Below are 20,827 nucleotides of genomic sequence, written 5' to 3'. Positions count from 1 at the left end.
CAAAAAGAGACAATAAATCAGTAATAGCAACAACAGCTAGACAGATAATACCAACATCGTTAAGACCAGAAAATAGATGAAAAATAATAACAAAAATCAATAATAATAGCACGATACTATGAAAACAAAAAAAATAGAATGAATATAACATCAACCACTGGCAATCTACGATATACACTATGATCCAAATTACTCATTTTCAGAATTTAATTTCCTTTCACTGTAGTTGGTGGAGTCAATAAACTCCTCCTTTAGAAAAGTTAGAAAGGGGAACTTTTCTTTTTACGGTCTGTTCTAAAGTAGAATAAATACTCTATTTATATTTTTTATTTTTACTTTAAAGTAGATGATTTATAAATATATAAATATATTTAATTTGTTTTAAATTTTATAAGTTTCTATTTTTTTTTATTTTTTGTCAAACTTTGTCTAGTCAAACTTTGCCGCATAAATTGGAACAAAAGGATACTCCATCCGTCTCAAATTATTTGTCATGTTTCTCTTTTACAAATGCCTTAAAAAGAATTAAAGAGGAGAAGTTTTTGACTGTTTTACCCATATTTATATCTTAAGATATAATTTTTCTTTATTTAATATTTATTTATTATTGAAGTATTTATAGTTTTCAAGAACAATTAATACTAAGAGTAAAATAGAGAAAAATTAATTAATTTAGTTGAGCTTCTAAAATGATAATTAATTTAAGATAACTATTTTTTAGTAACGACGAGGATGGAGTAATTACTTATACTTTCTCTTTCCTTCTCATTCCAAGAATATGCCGTTTTCCTTTTTTACATAGACAGTTTTGCCCTTTGCGTGTGCAGTGGGGTTGAGTTGTATTATACTATGCTTCTCTTTCAATATTCTTTCCTTTGATTCTTTGACACCCTTTTCAGTTTTCCCTGTTCTTTATCAGATTCCCCCAAAATTCCTCCAATTTCATATTAAAATTGCATAACTTTTCTTTTCCTTTTGATCACAAGGTTCTTGCTTTGTTCTTTTGTTTTCTCAATTTACAGAAAGAGAGGAAGAACATTTAAGGTAAGAATTTTCTTGATTTCTGCTCTTGGGTCCCACAAGAAAGATTCTGAACCTTTATTTGTTATAATTTTTTGTTTCTTGTATTTGTTGAGTGTAATTTTATGTGGGGTCTGAATAATTTTTGTGAAAGACTCTGTGTAGCTTGTTAATTTCCTTACTTAGTAGTATGAGCTGGTATTTTGTTTTCTTGAATTGGAAATGGTTGTAATATTATGCAAAGATTGAATCTTTTTGGGGTGTTTTTATGTTGTGCCAATTATAGGATTTGGTAATTGTATATTACTGTTGAGGGGAATGACAAGTTTTGATGTTTCAAAGTATGCACATAGTCCTATGCATAAAGCTACAATCTTGAAAGATTATGCCTCTCTTAGGAAGATAACTTTAGGCCTCCCTAGGCTTTGTGATACAGCTGAAATTCATACTGAAACAGTATCCTTGGCTGAGGAAGCTAAGGCTGATGCCATTTCGGCTGTAATTGATCGACGAGATGTCCCCAATCGTGATATGCCTCTTCATTTAGCTGTCAAACTAGGCGATGAGACTGCAACCGAGATGCTTATGGTTGCCGGTGCAGATTGGAGCTTGCAAAATGAGGAAGGTTGGAGTGCCCTACAGGAAGCTATATGTAATAGAGAAGATGGTGTTGCGAAGATTATAGTTAGGAATTACCAGCCTTTGGCTTGGGCGAAATGGTGTAGGCGGTTACCTCGGTTGATTGGAACAATGAGGAGAATGAGGGATTTTTATATGGAGATTACGTTCAATTTTGAAAGCAGTGTTATCCCTTTCATTTCTAGGATTGCTCCTTCCGATACGTATAAAATTTGGAAAAGGGGTGCAAATTTAAGGGCGGATATGACTTTGGCTGGATTTGATGGTTTTCGTATTCAACGATCTGATCAGAGCATTCTCTTCCTTGGTGATGGTTCTGAAGATGGTAAAGTTAATCCCGGTTCGCTTTGTGTGGTTTCGCATAAAGAAAAAGAAATTATGAATGCTTTAGATGGTGCTGGCGCTCCGGCAACGGAGGCTGAAGTGCAACAAGAAGTCACTGCAATGTCTCAAACGAGCATATTCAGGCCCGGGATTGATGTCACTCAAGCTGTTCTGTTGCCACAAACGACATGGAGGCGCCAAGAGAAAATGGAGATGGTCGGTCCGTGGAACGCTAAAGTATATGATATGCAAAACGTGGTCGTGAGTGTTAAATCAAGGAGGGTGCCAGGTGCTATGACAGATGATGAAATCATCAATTCATGCAATGGAAATGAGGCGGAAAGTAAAGATCTTGATGATATTCTGACAGAGGAAGAAAGAAGACAACTTGATGTTGCTCTCAATGAGAACGGAGATGGCGTTATTGCACACGGGCCTAGTTGTCGTGAACAAATAGACAGAGACATTCCCATTGAGGAGATAAATGGTTGTAGGAATGGTGAGAAGTGTTCTGTTGATATTAGCATGAAGAGGGATGAGTATAGACGAGGAAGAGATGCCGAAGCTTCTTCATCTAGTAATGCTGAAAGTGGAGATTTTCGTAAAGATGGAAGCCGAGAAAAAGAGTATAAGAAAGGATTGAGGCCTGTACTCTGGCTTTCTCCTGATTTTCCGTTGAGAACTGAAGAACTCCTTCCCTTGCTTGACATTTTAGCAAATAAAGTTAAGGCTATCCGGCGATTGAGAGAAATGCTTACAACAAAACTTCCAAAAGGAACCTTCCCGGTTAAGGTATGTTTTGTATACTGGCTCTTGAGGTTTAACTCCTTCTCTGGCACTTCTCTTGTTTGGATTCTCGTTAAGTTTGATTGGTAATATTCTGAACCTTTACCTCCCTTGCCTACCCCCCCCCCCCCCAAACAGAAAAAAAAAAAAAATCATAAGACTTTGGCTTTTTTTTAAAAATGTTTTGTCAGTTTAGCAATTGAATTATATTCTGATCTACCATTTATTTTCTTTAGAAATATTTATATATGGGTGCCCTGGGTTTTCGTTCAGTGGTAAGGAAGTACAACGCATGATGTGTGAGTCCGGCGCATGTCACGAGTTCGAACCCTGTCGCTAAGGAGCCCAGGTACTTAAGTGGCAGCAAGGTAGAGGGGCGAGCCCATGTTCCTTCAAGTGATCAAAATAATATTTATTTATGTGCTTTAAGGTAAACAGTGAAAATGGTTATCATGGGAAAAGGTTGTCAACTTGATGTTAATCCAGATATAGCTTGGAATATCAAGAAAATAGTTCTCAAATATAGCATTTGCTCTTCCTCTGCAACAACAACAACAACAATCCAGTGTAATCCCTCTGCACCGCACGTAATGAGTGTATATCTGCATAAAAAAGGTGTGCAATGTTCATTTCCCCTACCCTCTTCTCCCTACTGTGAAGCCTTTAAGCCACTCGTTTTGTACTGCTTTTTCCCCGTAACAAGAATGAACAGAAAGGACCATCCAAACAAGCCCTCTTTGAGATGGGGAAAATCTTGCTGTTCGCCATTTATTGGCACTGCAAATCTAACCATTGTGATACAAAACATAATCCCATTTATCCATTTGCTTCCAAACCCCATTTCTTTTAGTATGTTGATAAGGAACCTCAGTTCACATGGTCATATATATGCTTTCAAAATAGCAGCTGTTTCCTTGTCTCTTCCTTGAGTCAAGACGCTTATTAGCAATCAGAACAGCGTCTGCGGTTTGTATCCCTTTAGTAAAAGCTAATTGAGTCTTTGTAACTAACTTGCTGACCACTGTTGTCATCCTTTCTGTTTATACTTTGGCTATTATCTTGTAAACACTCCCGATCAAACTAATGGGTCTGAAATTCATTTAGCTCTTTTGCTCCGTATTTTTGGGGATCAACGTTAAGATGTACCGGTATTCAGTGGCGGAGCCACAGTCAACCAAGGGGTGTCACACACCCCTTTGCCGGAAAATTGTATAGTATTGCTAGATAAAAAATTTTGTTTTATGTCTATTTACTATAGGTTGACTCTCCTTGCTTGATATATTTAATATTTTATATTTTGACACCCCTTAGTGAAAATCCTGGCTCCGCCGCTGCCGGTATTTGCTAGTGTAATTAGTGTTTTGATTGGTGTTACGTGATATTGGATAATACTTGCTTCAGGAATTCTTCATCTTTGAAGCACTTGAAGAATTTCGAGTGAAATCGTCGAAGACTTTCTTCAGGAATTCTTGATCTCTGAAATACTTGTGATGTCAATTTTATTCCCTTGCTTCCCCTCTTACTCCCACACGATTCATCCGTTTCCTTTTGAAATCGTTCGTCATGAATTAGTGACTTCTCAATATAAATTATTCTAAAATATAGTTAGTCTTAGATATGTGAACGCTCATCTGCATGCGCACAAAGGGATCCCTAATCTTTTGCTTTAAATACATTTATATCAAGTAGTCCTTTGCTGAGAAGCCCTTGTTATTTCAGGTGGCAATTCCGGTGGTTCCAACAATTAGAGTTTTGGTTACTTTCACTAAGTTTGAAGAATTACAGCCACTGGACGAGTTCTTAACTCCTCCTTCGAGTCCTACTCCTTCAGGCAAAGAGAGTCCACCCGAGGTGCAGCCCTCAAGTTCATCTTGGTTTCAGTGGATAAAAGCCCCTTATCAACGGCCTAGTTCGTCTACTGGCAGTTCAAGTAGTTTGACAAACGACGTTCAAGTTCCATTTGCAATCCCTCGAGATTACACATGGATCACAGCAGAAGCTAAGAAAAAGAAAATGCAGGAAAAGGAGAAGGCAAGAAAAGGGAAGAGTAGGAAACAGTAGGCGAAGAAGTCGGCTAGCTAAGTGGATTTTTTTTCTTAAAGCAGATCATGGACTACCAAAGGAGATAGTTGCTTTCTTAATTGACTGATCTTATTGGGGGGGCTATGTTTATAATATCTTGGCAATTTAGTAAATCATTGTGGGGTATAAGGTAGGCGTAAGGTCTGCATACAACTACCTTCTCCAGACCCCACATGTGGGGTTATACTGGGTTGTTTGTTGTTGTTGTTGTTGTTATATTGTGGGGGGTATAAAAGCTCAAAATATAAGATTTTTTCAAATGTTTGTAATTAAAATGCAGCAATTGGTTTGATTTCCCCGTGTATATATATATATATATATATATATATATATATATATATATATATATATATATATATATGGTAAATTCTAACATAGATCCTTGCGTTGACCCTTTCCTTAATAAGAACTGGGGTGTCATTCGCTCGTAATTCATAAATGGATAAATGATTGGCCAAAGGGATATTGTTTTAGTTAATGTGTCACAAGCTTACTCCTCTCTTCTTTCTTTTTACCCGACGTATTATATTATTTTCCTTTAAAGTTATTGGTATGATCTTGTAGCGAATAATATTCTCTGTTCCATTTTATGTGGCATTATTTTCTTATTAATTTGTTTCGAAAAGAGTGATATCTTTTTGTATTTGGAACAAATCAACTTCAAACTACTTATTTTATCCTTAATGATATATTTTTATAGCCATCGAAATATCATGACATGTTTACACGATAAGTTTCAATTTTTTTTTTCCCCCTTAAATTCCAAATACCGTCACATATATTGAGATGGAGGATGGACTCATTTATATATTACGAGGGATGCAAATAGCAATACTCATTTCCTATAGTGCTATTTTCATAACTTTTAGAACTATTGGAAGAGAGTGTGTGACTGATTTCTATTAGGGTCATGCATTTTGTTATGTTAATTGGTAAAGGTTCTCTTTGGTTTGTTGGTTTCCTTTGGTTAAGTTGATGAGCCATTTGTTGCCTCTTAATTTCACATGATTTTTTTATTTTAGTAAACAATCACCATTGATCATTGATGTGCAAAAAGTTAGCATATTGAGTTTGGCATCCTAAACTTTGTACATGATCATTGAGATGTGACTATCACTCTATATCCTAACTAAAGGATAGCAAAAACAAAGTTAGCTCAAGGAGAATCATAGATGATGTTAGATGGTTTTGTGTGCTTTATTCTGAAGGTAGGTAAGTTCCATTTGTCCATATTTACCAGGCCCCTTATATGGCTAGGAAGATCAGAGAAAAGGTTGAAGATCTTGTTTCCTTCAATTATGTGACTCAGAGTTGCTAAACTGTCGGCTGATCTATTAGCTTCTCTGAAGCAATGATTGATGTTGAAGTTGTGATCTTCAATCATTTTCTGGATCTCTTTTACTTGGTTGCTAATATTCCATGGAGGTTTCCACTCCGTTTTGGCACATTTGACCATTATGAGTGAGTCAGATTCTCACGTGGCCCTTTCTAGACCTTTGTCGACACACCATTTCAAACCAAAGAGTAGTTCTTCAGCTTCTGCGTAATTATTGGTGCCTGTTCCTAAAGAGATGGAGTAGGCAACGATGAAATTTCCTTCTTGGTCTCTAATAATACCTCTCCCTCCACATTGCCCATTAGAGCAACTTCCATCACTGTTCAGCTTGACTAATTGAGCAGGTGATATGATCCATTTCACCTGGAAGCTGCTAGTCTGTTGAATGTGTGCTTCACAGGCTATGTATATGCTGCTCCAGCTATCTCCAATACGAACTCTACTAAAATGTTTCTTGATTATCTACAAAAGAAAATTAATGATATTAGAACTAGTTCTATATATTGAGGGTCTAGTCTCTTCAAACTTGTTGCAACATCTTGATTTACAGAGCTCCCAGCAAATGATAAGTGAGAGATTCTAGGTGATGAATCTCGCAATTGGATTGGATGATTTGTGGTTCCACCAACTCAAAAGAATCATGCTCAGGCTGTTGAAATTCCAACCAACACCCAAAGGTCCCGCAAATTTCCTCCAAAGTTTCCTAGCAAGATCACCTTGACAGAATAGGTGATTAATGTCCTCAAGCTCACTTCAGTTGATAGCAGGGTTACAACAATAACAATGGGGGTTTAGAGTAATTCCAAGCCTAGCCACTCTCTTGTCAGTGCAGAGTTTATTACCAACTGCTCTCCATAAGAGAAAAGACATCTTGAATGGCATGTCCTTTGTCCATAAATTGCTATAGAAAGGGTTATGGTCGTTCATTTGCCTAATAGAATTCCAGGTAGAGCTGATGGTAAAGTTTCCTGAGTTGGAAAGGCTTAGCTTTATCATAGCAATTGATGTCTAATTCAATGTCCAAGGATAAAAGATGATATTTGGTGTCTTTATTGGGTTGAATGGTGAACATGTTCCAATTCCAGGTGTTGTGCTGAAGAATTTCATTCAGCTTAATGTTAGACAGGGGGACCTCTGAGGAGTAATCTTGTATAGGGGTCCCAAGGGGCACCAGTTGTCAAACCAAAAGGAGACATCTTTTTCCAATGTTCCAAATAATATTGAGCTCCATTTCTTCTATGATGTCACAATAGGGTTTTCAGTTTTGCGAGTTCCCCTTATTCCAGTTAATAGTAATAGGGTGCTTCAAATCACAGTATTTAGCAACCATGAAGGACCCCCCAGAGAGAGTTTGTTATTCTAAGGTTCCACCAATGTTTAGCTCTAAAGGCTTTGCAGGTATCAGTGAGCCTCCTAAAATTAGCAACACCTTCACAATAAGGGTAGCACAAGTTCTTCCATGCAGCCCTCTTCCATGTAGCCCAGTGATACTTTCCTCCACTATCTTACCCTTACCATAAGAATCTGGATACAAATTTCTCTATGAGCTCTAGGGTTCCTTTGGGTGGATTCACTATAGCCAGTAGATATATAGGAAAAGCCAGAAGAACATGTCTGATGAGGATAGCTCTTCCCCCAGTGGAGAGGAGTTTGGTATGCCATCCTCTGATTCTACCAATGACTTTGTTCACAATATCTTAATAAAATTCAATCTTCTTTCTCCCTGTTGTGAGAGGGCATCCCAGATATTTGATGGGGAACTTTTGATATTTCATGCCAGTGATAGCCTTCATTTTGTTGATAGTGACCAAATTGGTCTTGGTGCTCATTGCAAAACAACTCTTGTTATTATTGATGAGTTGCCCAGAGATCTTCTCATAATTAGTTAAGGTACTCAATACCAATCTCATGGACCTCTTGTTTCCATTACAGAATAGAATTGTGTCATCTGCAAAATAAAGATGGTTAACTTTAGGACAATTAATATTCATATAAAAACTTTTGTAACTCACTCTATTATGAAGATTGTTCATCATTTGAGAAAGAATTTCAGCACTTAAAATAAAGAGGGAAGGGGAGAGAGGGTCTCCCTTCCTTAAGCCCCTCTCAGATTGGAAGAACCCATTTCTTCTCCCATTAACCAGCACAGAATACCAATTATTGGAGATATACTTGTGAATAATCTCAATCCACTGCTCACTGAAGTCCATCTTCTTTAAAATTTTCCCAAGGAAGATCCACGAGACTCTATCATACGCTTTGGTCATATCACGTTTCAGAACAACATTGTCTCCCCTATTTGATTTGTTGATGTCACTGATGATCTCATGTGCAAGGAGTATGTTTTTTGAAATTGATCTCCCCTTAATGAAGCCATATTGGTTCCTGGAGATGACCCTGGGTAATATACTGTAGAGCCTGGCATTGAGGATTTTAGAAATGATTTTGGAAGACACATTACAAAGGCTAATTGGCCTGAGGTCTGAGAAACTTTGGGGGTGATCAACTTTAGGAATCATGACAATATAGGTGTGAGTGTAGAATTTGGCAAGTGTGGAGACTCTAAATACATATTTCACATCATTATACACATCCTTAGATATAATGTCCCAACACTTGTGGTAGAACATCCCACTAAGGCCATCAGGCCCTAGGAGCTATTGGCATCAATGGATAACACAGTGTTTGTAACTTCTTGGAGAGTAGGAATGACACTGATTCTAATGTTATCATCATCAGTAATACATCTTTCAATACAGTCTAGTGCTCTAAAATCAGTGATGCTAGAGTCTTCAAAAAAGAGGTTCTTGTAAAAGTTCACAGCTCTCTCAGCAATAGACTCATAATCTTCAAGCCAGTTACCTTCTCCATCTTGAATTCTTCTAATTGTCAACTTTCTTCTTTTCTCTTTGATAGTCGCATGGAAGTAGGCAGTATTGGCATCACCCTTATTGGACCATTTAACTCTAGCTTTTTGGCTCAAAATAGAGTCATGAATATTTAGGTGTCTTGTAAACTTTGCTTTACTATTAGATAGTTCACATCTATTCTGTATTATTAGTCATGCAGATCTCTTCTCGGTCCCTGATGAGGTTATCCAATCTTTTAAGTTCCTCAAAGATATCTCCAAAGGTTGCCCTGGACCATGTACTAAGTGCCTTAGTAGTGTTCTTGATCTTCTGACGCATGATGTATAAGGGATTGACTTAGATGTAAATACTCCAACTGTTCTGCACTACCTGTGTGAAATCATGGTGTTCAGTCCAGAATTTGAGAAACTTGAAGTACTTGGTTCCTTGTGTATCTTCATGATGTAGCTTCACTAGAAGTGGAGCATGATCTGAGCAGAATCTGGATAGGTGTGTGACAACTGTGCTATTGAGAATATCAAACCAACCGAAATTGTATACCAATCTGTCGAGTCTCTTCCATATAGTGAGGGGCGGATCCCTGTTATCACACCAAGTAACTTTAGCACCAGTAAAACCAGCATCTTGTAATCCACACTCATTTAGACATTCTATGAAGTCCAGACTTTCCTCTAGTCTGTGAGGTCTGCCACCTAGATTTTCTTCGCTACTAGTGATCATATTAAAGTCACTAATGACCCCCCATGGTTCTTGGGTGGTAGTAGTTAAGTTCCTTAGATCTGACTATAAATCCCTTCTCAATTCTTCTGAGCATTTAGCATAAACAATTGTTAAAAAGAAGGAGGGGCAGTTATTGTGGTCAGCCTTAATGTGAACATGTTGTTCTTTGTCTTAAAGGATAGTAATGTTGATGTCGTTAGTCCAGAAAAGCCATACCTTGTTAGAGCAATTAAAGAAGGCATGTTGCATTCCCAGCTTTCTTTTGAATTTCTCAATCTTGCCACTATCCACCATAGGGTCTTATAGGTAGATGAGGGGAAGTTGATATTAAAATTTAAAAGTTTGGAGTCTCTCAAGAGATCCTTTGAACCCTATACCCCTAATATTCCACGATATTGTATTAATCATGGGAAGTATTAGGATTTGGGAGGGCTTTGATATGCCACTGAAGAGTCAATAGAGTTATCTCTGAAAAATTGACTCCCTCTAATGTTGTGTTGATTCCTTGGGGACAGGTTGTTGATATTGGAGAAATTAGTCTGCTCTTTGTCTCGCGAGCAGAGTGACTCCTCAGAGTAGGAATTTCTTATATCCCCCATGTTCACTTCATCATCGATAGAGATTTTTCAATATCCTCTTCGATACATTTCATAAACATTTCTTGGTTGAGCTTGTCACCAGATACCATATCCAACTCTTGCACTTGGCCAACTGTAACATTAAAAAGCTATTCCATTGAGTCTGGAGTTCAGCCTCAGGATTTTGATGTACATTTCCCTCTTGCTCCTTCAGTATTTCCAGATCCTGGCCTTGTTGGTCAGACTGGATATCTTCTTCCTGATGTAAGAAGTCGTCTGCATTAAAGGGAAGTTTATGGGGATCCATTGGGGTACAATCTTGGGTACTTGATCTTCCCCCTTAGTAATAACCCCTTTAGTGATACTAACTTTGTCTTTGAATCTCTGTTTCTTGGAAGGCATCCTTTTGCTCTTATTGGCATCATCATTATTCGAGGAATCCTTGTTGCTTTGTGTTTGTTGATTAGTGTTCTCCATATAAGTCGAGGTTTCATTTATATTCTTCTGGACTATAAGATTATGGTGGTGCATTTTGTTCTTGTTTTGCTTTCTTTCCTTTGTTTTGTTGCCATGTTCTCTGTCCCATCTGGGGTTCATGCCAAAGATAAAGTTAGAGTCTTCCTCAGCTTTGCCTTGCACAATGTTCTCCTTATTTGTGCTAGTCTTCATCGTTTGCTCCATTATTTCCTGCTCAGCTAGTTGATTGAATATATTGCTATTTGTTGCCTTGACTTATGACTTGATTCTCCTAACTGGTTTGTGGGTTCCTCGGAGAAGAACTCTGATTGATGTTGTTTTTGCATTTTTCTTTTCTTTTATCCACTTGTTGCCATCATTCCTCCAAGGTAGATGTGGAAGCCTTGGTGCCTTGTTTGTCTCTCATATTTATATCGACTTCCATTTGTTGTGTTCCATGCTTGTACTGATAATACTAGAAGTGGCCTTATTGAAACTATATATGTTGCCTTTGTTGATCTGGTTGTTGTTGTTTCTCTCAGATTGTTGGTTCCTCTTTTCTTCTTTTGCTAGCTCCTTATTTTGGGTATCCACATGATCAGTTTTGGGAGCACATTGACAGACCTCCCTTGTGTGACCTTGGATTCTAAAATGAGAGCAAAAGAGGGTCACTGTTTCGTATTCAAGTTTTTGATTGAATGTCTCCAAAATACCTTTTGGATTCTGAATGGACACCTGAACTTCTGTGATCAGAGGTTTCAATAAATCTATCTCAATTCTCATTTTTTCTATTGTTGGTCTGGTTTTTGTCTGAGTGGCTTTATCCATGACAATTGGTGTTTCAATAGGCCCAAAAATTCTACAGAGGGCTGCCTACTCGTAGTAATGTCATGGAAGATCTGGTAGATTGATCCACACCGGTGCTAGAGACGTAGCCTTGTTTGGTTTGAAATTAGCGGTCCACCTCTGTATCTTCATGGAATGATCTTCGCCAAGTTGTATAAAGGTATATGAGGCTATTAAATTGTAGTCTTCTTCATTCTCAACATCAATGAAGACATGTTTAGCATCTTTGGCCCAAATTTTCACATGCCCTTTAGTAGGCATAATTCTCGCGAAATCTGCCCTAATTTTGTCAATTTGGTGGCGATTTCGATCGAAGTTACCTATTAGATTCTATTTGCAAGTCTCAGCTAGTAGATCATATTCTTCCTTTGTGAATGTGACAACTAGTTTCCCATTGATGATTTCATGCTTCCTGTGTTGGAGTTTGATTCTGTCTTTATTTGTAGATTGCGCCTTCAGCCCTAGGGCTCCTCTGTACGTAGCCTGATCTTCTGGGTTGAGATTTTTCCCCACATTCACAGCTTGATTGTTAATTTTGTGGTTTCTTTGGGAATTTGTGGTAAGGGGTGGGAAATTCGTAACATCTGGTGGATCTGGGGACTTGTGTGAGCTCTTTCCTAACGGAGGAACGTAAAAACTCATGATTGAGTTTCGAGGGAGATAGCCGTTTCTGGCTAGATATTACCGTTATCGAAGAAAGAGAATGGAGACGAGAGAGAAGAGGACTCAAGAATCCGTCACTGCAGGCAATAACAATGTATTATTGAATTGGGTACAATTTCACATGATTCATTGCTTATGTTGCTATGTATTTATATTGTCATTATATAGTGTACATAGTTTATATACTCGAAAATGTTCTCTGCCTAAGTCATTCATTTATTAATACCTATCCCTAAGATAAAAAGTCTGTCCATTTACTCTTTTCCACTTAAATATCAAGATTTTGTCCCTAGCAAGATTCGAACTAGTGACGTGTATTTAACCCAGACATGCGTTGAATTCTCCATCGATATAAAGGGCATGAGAAAATGCTTTTCCTAAACATAATTAAGCAGTCATTCACTATTGAAGAATTATAAATGAAGAGTGACATTTTGGAAAGAAAACTCATTAACTAATAAGGAAGTGCAAAACAGGAATGGAAGAGGAAACACTGAAACGTATCATTTCCGAATTAACGTTAACCCTGCGTCTTATACATAGCAGTAGCGAAATACGATATATAAATAGCATTTCAATATTGCGATTTATATATTGCATTTCGAGATAGCTACAAATCGCAGTCCTGAAGTGCGACTTAAGCTGCACTTTCGGACGATTCACAATAAAGTCATAGCATTTAGTTTGAACTTAAGGAAACCGTTTTTACTTTTTAAGAAATTATTTTTAGTGGATGATTATACATGAAAAAATTAAGTACAAGCTTCTGTAAATGACCGGTATAGAAGATCGTATGGTCGCTTGAGTATTGATTTATAGTTCATAACACCAACCGTGAAAATCACATTGAATAGGTATGCATAATAGTTATTATATAATAAAAACATATAAAATAACTAAAAAGTTATGTCTTTTCTCTCACAAATAATTTTCTTAAAATAAAATAAGTAACCCTTTGAAAAGTTCTTTTCTTAACAAATAAATATTCTTTTTAAAAATAATTTACTAATAAAAGAACATAATTATTTAGAGAAACACAATATAAATAATTTTTTCAATTTTTTATTTTATTATTATTATTTTTAAAAATAAATTAAAAGGTTATTTGGATTTTCTCTCAAAGAGATATCAAATTCATGATAAAAGGACAGCTACATTTAAATAATATTTATATGTAAACCTCATTTATTCTTATGATTTCAGAAATTTATTCAAGTTAGTAAGTCTAATTCACATATTACAACTTTAAAACTAAAATGTTCACATAATTTCATGCATGCTGCTAAATTATATACCAACAAATCAATCTCATTTGTCAAAATACTACTTTTTATTTTTAATTGTAACATGCATGCAAGACACACCATATATTAAGTGCCATAAGATTTATAGAATTATATTTATAAATAACTACGGATAAGAAACAACATATAAACCATAAGTTAAATAAGAGAAAATAGAACCCATTTTTTTGTTATCAAACCGCTCCAATCTCTCCAAATAATAGCCTGACGCAACTTGACAATATCTCTCGACACCTTCTTTCATAAAATAATACTTAATTTGATGAAAATTTATCAAAGGAGTGTTTGACTTCTTAGAGCCATGTCTATGCGCCTCGTAGATAATTGCTTTAATATTCAATCTTCAAGACCATTATTTTTTTTGTCTCCAATATATTTCTTCAATGAGAATGAACTTGTGTTCAAAGTTTGATGGGGTGAATTTTGAATTGAAAGAAGAGATGGTGAGTTATCTTAAAAAGACACAACCTTAGGAAGAAAAAGAAACATCAGTTGCCTTCTTTTTATTTAAATATTTTATAGTTAATATACTATTATAAATTTATAATATGTGCTGTGCCAAACCAACGTGTCTATAGACTTTTCTAACCATTGTGACTCAATGTAGCAAATTTTCAGTTTTCTTTTCTTTTTTCTTTCAATTTTTGGAATAAAATATTAAAATTATTTAGAAGGGCAAATATATAATTTAGCTTTTAAGTTTAGGGGTTCGTGCTTTTAATATAATATAGATAAATAGATAGATAACACTCACGTACATATAATAATAAAAATTCTACCACTAGACTTGTAATTTAGTGGTACTCCTCTGAATTTATCGCACCATAGATGTGAATTTAATAGAGCTCAATTTGATACAAATTCAATAATAATAATAATAATTACTATTATTATTATTCATATCTACCCTCCGTTATACTATGGGGCCATATTTACCCTTACCGTTAGCCAAACTTTTTAATAATACCCTCCACCTAACAGAAAACCACCAGATTAATAAAATAATTATTTTTAAAAAAAATTCATTAACCCAAACCCGTTAAACCCATTATTTAAAAATACGAAACCTAGATTTCTAAGACGTCTTAACACGTTTTATTCATTTAGAGAGAGACCGGGAATGATAGTGGAAGTAGGATAAGTAAGAACTTATATTTTTGGTTATTAGTTGTTCATGGTGGCATTAGGATGTCATGTTATCACTTTAAATTTTTTTATGTGGTTATAATAGGGCATCCCTTTTGTCTAATGTAATACACACTTGACAGTTAGTTTGTATGTTGGTAACAACTGATATATACTTTAATAATACTTGTGTTTGGTTAATACATTAAGTTAGTGTACTTAGGTTGTTAAGTTATTTTTCAACTTGTTGGTTTACTTTCTTTCATTCTTGATGAATTCCTCGGACTGTAGCTTGATATTAAATTGAATCTCCTCTCTAATTATTTTCTAGTTTTTGTTCATTATAAGTTCAGTTGTTACTAAGAACTATGAGTATCTCATCCTATATCTTGGAATCTAACTTTGGTTCTTAAGGGGTGATTTGGCGATAATTACTTGTTGCCCAAATGCTTAAAGCAGAATAAGAAAATTATGGTGCGTGAATACTCATCAATAAAGGCTCACTGTTGGAGGAAGAAATACTTCGGTAGCTGCCTTAAGACTTTAGAACTGCCAACCTAATAAGATGCTATAAACATACAAGTCATGGTGGAAAGAGAATCATGATGAATACTTGGTACAGTTCGACATGGTGGGAAAAAATAAAGAGAGAAGCTAGAAGAAAAAAAAAGAAATTGGACGAGGTAGAATATAATAAACATACAATAAGGATATTAAAAGAATCGGGACACAATGTATAAATGAATATATGGTTGTCGGTATTTTTATGATTTTCACTTCTTGAGTTCAACAAGAGACTACGAAGGAGATGACTAATATGTAAGGAAGAAGTGCAGTAAATAAAAGGGGTTTAATGGGTTATTAATGGGTTTTAAATAAAAGTTATTTTTTAAATTTGGTGACTTTCCGTTAGGTGGAGGGCATTTTTAAAAAGTTTGACTAACGGTAAGGGTAAATATGTCCTGATAGTATAACGGAGGGTAGATGTGAAGAATATACCAAATAGAGGGGTATATATGACTCTTTAAACTACAACCAAGACTTATAGATTAGTGGTACAGCGCATGTGAGTTTATCTAACAATAAGTGTGAGTTTAATTCTCACTATTCTATTCTAATTCTTTTTTAACCGATTCTCATATGCAGGGGCGGATCTACCTTACGAGGTTGGGGTACCACGGTACCCGCTCACTTTGCTAAAATTCTTACTATGTACATAATATTTCTGTGAAGAAACGTATAAATGAATAGAATGGCACCCAAAAATCACAAAGTGGAAGAGGGTGCCATTGGTTCAGCCTTCCCTTTGAAGGCTTTCCGTGGCTTCATGAATGCAAGTTTGATTCCCTGTTGGAGCAACTCCTTTGATTTTTTCTTTTTTCTATTTATTAAGGTTTCCTTTATTTTCAGTTGAGCCCTAGGGCCTCATCTCTTTTCCTTCCTTTTCTATTCTTTCCTTCCTTTTATTACTTGCTAAGTCTCTCTTCTTCATTTTTTTAACTTTCAGTCCTTATTTTGTTTCTATCATTATACTTTACTTTATGAACAATTATTTTTTATAGGTAATTTGAATTGTTTTTAATTAGCATATAATTTTTTTATTTTTAATGAAACGATATTAATTTATATATTGAAATATAATTTGAGCAATATCTTCTATTGGGTTTTAAAAAAAATTAAATAGCTTGATTGATAGTCGCTTTGAGTCGAATATCATAGGTTGAATGTTGAAGGTTTTTCTTTGAAAATAATCGTCATATAACTCAACAATTAAGATGGAAAAATAAACAAAGAACAATACAAGTAAATTAATCTAGTCAAACAATGAATATATAGTGTAGTTAAGGTATTCTTTAAGAAAATATTTATATTGGAGGCGCTCTTTCATGAAATGTTATTTTTCTTTTGCATTTTTATTTAGAATGTGTTTAAATTAAGCGTTACAAATTTGAACTAAAATCGAACTTATTTGCTTTGTGAATGAAAGGCCTATTCAAATTAACCAAAAACTAACCGAACCGGTCCATTATTCATAATCTGTCTTTGTAGTTACTTATATGTATACTGTATTCATAACATGGTGGCACCCGCAACCTTCGAATCCTGAATCCGCCTCTGCTCATATGTAACAAATATGAATATATTACATATCTGTTACTCGATAGGTGAAATAATATCACACACAAATGACACAATATATTATATACATGTGACTCGATTGGTGAAATATATCACACACACGTATAATCTTGTAAATCGGATTAAATTTAAAGGAAGAAAAAAGATAACTTCCTTCCGTAAATCCCATGCATTTTCCATGCAAATCGAGCATATAAAACGTATCTGTCTTCTTTACCATTCTTTTAGGAATTCTAATAACCACCCAAATTAAATCTCTAATCCTCATCCTTCCTCTATATTTAGAACTAATCAACTCTCTTTCCTTTTTAAAAAACTGACTTCTTTTGCTTTTTATGAAACTATTGTTCCTGATTCTATCACTTTGAAAATGGCCTTCAGAATGGTAAGGAAAAGAAAATCCATTATTATTATCCTCCTTCTTCTTCTTCTTTTGTTGCATTTTTTTTTAATGTTAAATGGCAAACTCTTATGTCTTATAGTAATAAGACTGAATTACTAGATCTTTTATTGTTTATTTAAATCTCGGTATATATTGAAAAATATAAAATCTAACGATCATTTTAATTATGACCTTATAATGCAATCGTGTGTATAAATATATATATGTGTGTGTGTTTGTGTGAAATAGGGGGTACGGTAAAAGAGCGCGCACGTATAAAAAAAAATTGGGGGAAGAGGTATTTTCTGAATGCCATGTGAATTTAAAAAATGGAGAAAATAATTTCTGCGATTTAAATTTTTTTGGAAACTGATCTGTTAGTAGGGAAGGGTAAGGATGGCCTCGATTGGTCACGACATGGACAAAACTACTGCCAACTTTAAAGGGAGAATATAATTGTTTTATTTGGTATAGTAGAATGATAATTTTGACCCTTTTTTCATTCTTTGATTACCAACACGTACTAAAAAAATGTCTTTATTATTGACGATAACTTCTGTATTTATTATTGCCTACGTTGTTGTAGCAGAGGTACTGGAAATCTGTGGTGAATGCTGTGGAGGCAAATCGCTCATTTGCTTCTTCTACTGCTCCAAAATTTGCTAGTGGTGGTTCTATGCATAATGCTAATCCTACACCTCCCAAATCCAAGTTTGTCTCTTAATCCTACCCTATAATTTAATCTTTTCTATTGCATTTAACCTTATATTTAGGAATTTATATTGGATATGGAACTTTTTTAATTATGATTTGTCAAAGAAATTCTTGATGTCCTAGCAAATATTTTTGATAATCTGCCATAAGCTAAGTGTCTAGAAGGGGAATCTTGGAGCAATGATAAAATTGTCTGATCTATATGTCACGGATTCAAGTCGTGGAAGCGGCCACTAATATTAGGTTAGGTTGTCTACATCATATATCCCTTGGGCTGCGGACCTTTCCCGTCCCCTGCATGAACACGTGATACCTTGTACGCTTGGTTGCCTTTTTTATTTTTGGCCATAAGTGTGTAACAACATGTACGTTGACATAGTAATATTATAGATTCCATAATAAACTTGAATGGTAAGGAAGAAAACATGATTTCTTTTACAATATCTTTCTAAAATATTCAGGGATCAAAATGGCATTTTTTTTAATGATTGTACTATAAAAGAACAAAAAAGAATCACTATTTAGCAGGGCATGCAAATGTAGAGTTGGTCCAGGTAAAGTATTTTCTGTGTCACATTTTATATGATATTATTACTAGCTAAAGAATCAATTAATTATAAACTATTGTATTTTTAGAACACGTCTAAAATTTAGTTATAAGAAGTGCAATTGATAGTGCTTTTCTATTGTTCTTAAATATGAAAAATCATCTTTATAAAGACAAAAAAATTAATTAATACTATCTGAATTCACAATGAAAATTAGTCATTTTGACAAATGTACTCCAAACCCCATTCATTATGTTAATGACAGACAATACAGTCCTTAATATTTGATCATCATGAATTATATGTAAATAGCATGCCAGATTTATTATTTACTTTTTCTAGCCAGTAAATATAGATTATATAGTAATTAACTAATTATACACAATTTTACAAATATTATACATGAATTATACATATAATATACCGCGACCTGCTATTTTTAGTTTAAACTGTTGGATAGAGAACTATATTGGTTAATTGTTCTTCTGTTTTTTTTAAAGGTTTTCTATGAGTGGAGATTTGGCACCAGTGTATGTATTGGGTGGAACCCTATCAGTGGCAATAGCATTGTGTTTATTCACAATGAAACAGCAGTTGTTTCATGGTCCAGGAGTTTATATCAACAAAAAGAAGAGAGAAAATCTTGCTGAAGTTGATTTTCCAGATGCAACAGCTGGTTCTGCTAATAAGTATATTGACAAGTCTGTCTTGAGGAAAGTTGGCCGAATCCAGGAGCCTAATCCTGCCTTTGACCTTGACCCTTACACCAGGTATTTTTAGTCGCTCTAAAAAATAATAGCCGATAAAATATATATTTTTTTGTATATATGTGTATTATATACATAAAATGGCTAGCAAATGGGAAATCACGAATTCGAGCCGTGAAAACAGCCTCGAAGAAATGCAGGGTAAGGCTGTCCACAATAGGCCCTTGTAGTCCGGCCCTTCTTCGGATACCACGCATAGCGGGAGCTTAGTGTACCGAGCTGCCCTCTTACAGAAATGCAGGGTAAGACTGCGTACAATATACCCTTGTGGTCTGACCCTTCTTCGAACCCCGCGCATAGCAATTAATTTCGATTTTATATCTTGCCCAATAAATAATGTAAAACATGTGTCTTTCCTATAAACTTTGATCGTTTAACTATGGTTAAATGAGGAGTATATATCATCACCATCAAGGAGTCCCGTGGAATGGATAGGATACTCCACCATTAACAAGTCGGTTTCGAGCTCTGAAAATGGAGTAACCCCTAGTAAGAAGCTTTCCCCGACCCTTACTACTCGGTGCAAAGTAGATTAATCGGCCAGTAGGTTTCAAATACTATATGGTTATATAAAACATGTTTCTTTCGTATAAACTTTTATCATTTAACTACGGCTAAATGAGGAGTATAGGACTTAATCCCTTCACCATTTACAAGTTCGGTTTGAGCCCTGGGAACGGAAAACCCCCTGGTAGGAAGCTTTTCCTCTCACATTAACATGGGCTCTACTTGGTGCAAAGTGGATTAGTTGGCCAGTAGGTTTCAGATACTATATGGTTATATAAACAAAAAAGATATACATTATCACTTTAATTTGTACTAACTTTTATGATTAAATTACTTGATTTGGTATAAAATACCAGGCCAAATCCTTTAAAAAAAATATTTTTTTTGTACTTTGGCAGGCCAAGAAAAGTTGAGTCCCTGAAGTCAGTTGGAGCATGAGCCAATAATGGAAAGCTTAACCACACAAGTTCTTTGAAAATGTGTTTCCCTTTTTCTAATTTAGTTTTGCTCCCATTGCACTATATATATGTTGTCAATAAAAGTATCATAAATTTGAGGAGAGTAGATTTCGTCTTCCCTTATTATTTTTGGTTCCGTTTTTTTTTTTCAATTTTCCTTCTATCTCCTTCTGTTGAATTTTTTAGATTTGTAGTACTGTATTAAATTTTTTATTTTATTGCTATTAATAAAAGGCATTTTAATTTGATTAGTACGTGTGAGCTTTTACTTCTTTTTTGGATGGACTTGGTTTATGATTAAAAAAATTCCATGGGTTCATATGTTGCGGTCTGGAGGATCTATGCCTCATTAGAATTGTGATATTGTCAACTACATACGTCATCTCTTGACTAGGGCCTGAACGGTCTCTATTGCTCATATCTGCAAGGAGATTAATTCGGTAGCTGATGGTTTAGCCAATTTGACCGTTAGTCATGAGCCTCGTTTTGAATGGCATACCTTGTACCTTATACCGTTTCTTCGCATGTTATGGGAGATGTTGGGGGTTTCATTCCCTCACTTA

The 20,827-nt window shown here is 35.2% G+C and overlaps 2 protein-coding genes across 7 annotated transcripts; both read left to right on the top strand.

Annotated features, from left to right (window-relative positions):
• The first annotated feature begins 824 nt into the window (after positions 1-824).
• On the top strand, positions 825-5,140 carry LOC107816540 (uncharacterized). Of its 5 annotated transcripts, XR_012697878.1 has the most exons (4): positions 829-1,044; positions 1,307-2,775; positions 3,043-3,384; positions 4,489-4,801. XR_012697878.1 is itself a non-coding variant. In XM_075227694.1 (3 exons), exons 2-3 carry the CDS (start codon positions 1,339-1,341, stop codon positions 4,828-4,830), a joined length of 1,779 nt encoding a protein of 592 aa, XP_075083795.1. In that variant the 5' UTR covers positions 825-1,044; positions 1,307-1,338; the 3' UTR covers positions 4,831-5,140. The 5 variants fall into 5 exon arrangements, 2 of the variants coding, with proteins under 2 accessions (XP_075083795.1, XP_075083796.1); XM_075227694.1 differs by lacking the exon at positions 3,043-3,384 and having other exon boundaries at positions 825-1,044; positions 4,489-5,140; XR_012697876.1 differs by having other exon boundaries at positions 840-2,775; positions 3,006-3,384; positions 4,489-4,627.
• A 12,005-nt stretch (positions 5,141-17,145) lies between these two features.
• Positions 17,146-20,387, top strand: LOC107821586 (uncharacterized). Of its 2 annotated transcripts, none has more exons than XM_016648022.2 (4): positions 17,146-17,273; positions 17,860-17,981; positions 19,033-19,302; positions 20,205-20,387. In XM_016648022.2, exons 1-4 carry the CDS (start codon positions 17,259-17,261, stop codon positions 20,242-20,244), a joined length of 447 nt encoding a protein of 148 aa, XP_016503508.1. In that variant the 5' UTR covers positions 17,146-17,258; the 3' UTR covers positions 20,245-20,387. The 2 variants fall into 2 exon arrangements, with proteins under 2 accessions (XP_016503508.1, XP_016503507.1); XM_016648021.2 differs by having other exon boundaries at positions 17,147-17,273; positions 17,857-17,981.
• The last annotated feature ends 440 nt before the right edge of the window (positions 20,388-20,827 follow it).

This window comes from Nicotiana tabacum, chromosome 13 (genome assembly GCF_000715075.1).
Source record: "Nicotiana tabacum cultivar K326 chromosome 13, ASM71507v2, whole genome shotgun sequence".
In the NCBI taxonomy this organism is placed as follows: Eukaryota; Viridiplantae; Streptophyta; class Magnoliopsida; order Solanales; family Solanaceae; genus Nicotiana; species Nicotiana tabacum.
This window is presented reverse-complemented; position numbering and strand designations above follow the sequence as displayed.

Excerpts from the sequence above, each read along its gene's own strand:
- LOC107816540 (XM_075227694.1), top strand. The coding sequence starts at position 1,339 with ATGACAAGTTTTGATGTTTCAAAGTATGCACATAGTCCTATGCATAAA. Across the intron at positions 2,776-4,488 it reads AAGGAACCTTCCCGGTTAAG|GTGGCAATTCCGGTGGTTCC; the intron begins GTATGTTTTGTA and ends TTGTTATTTCAG.
- LOC107821586 (XM_016648021.2), top strand. Across the intron at positions 17,982-19,032 it reads CCTACACCTCCCAAATCCAA|GTTTTCTATGAGTGGAGATT; the intron begins GTTTGTCTCTTA and ends TTTTTTTTAAAG. Across the intron at positions 19,303-20,204 it reads GACCTTGACCCTTACACCAG|GCCAAGAAAAGTTGAGTCCC; the intron begins GTATTTTTAGTC and ends GTACTTTGGCAG.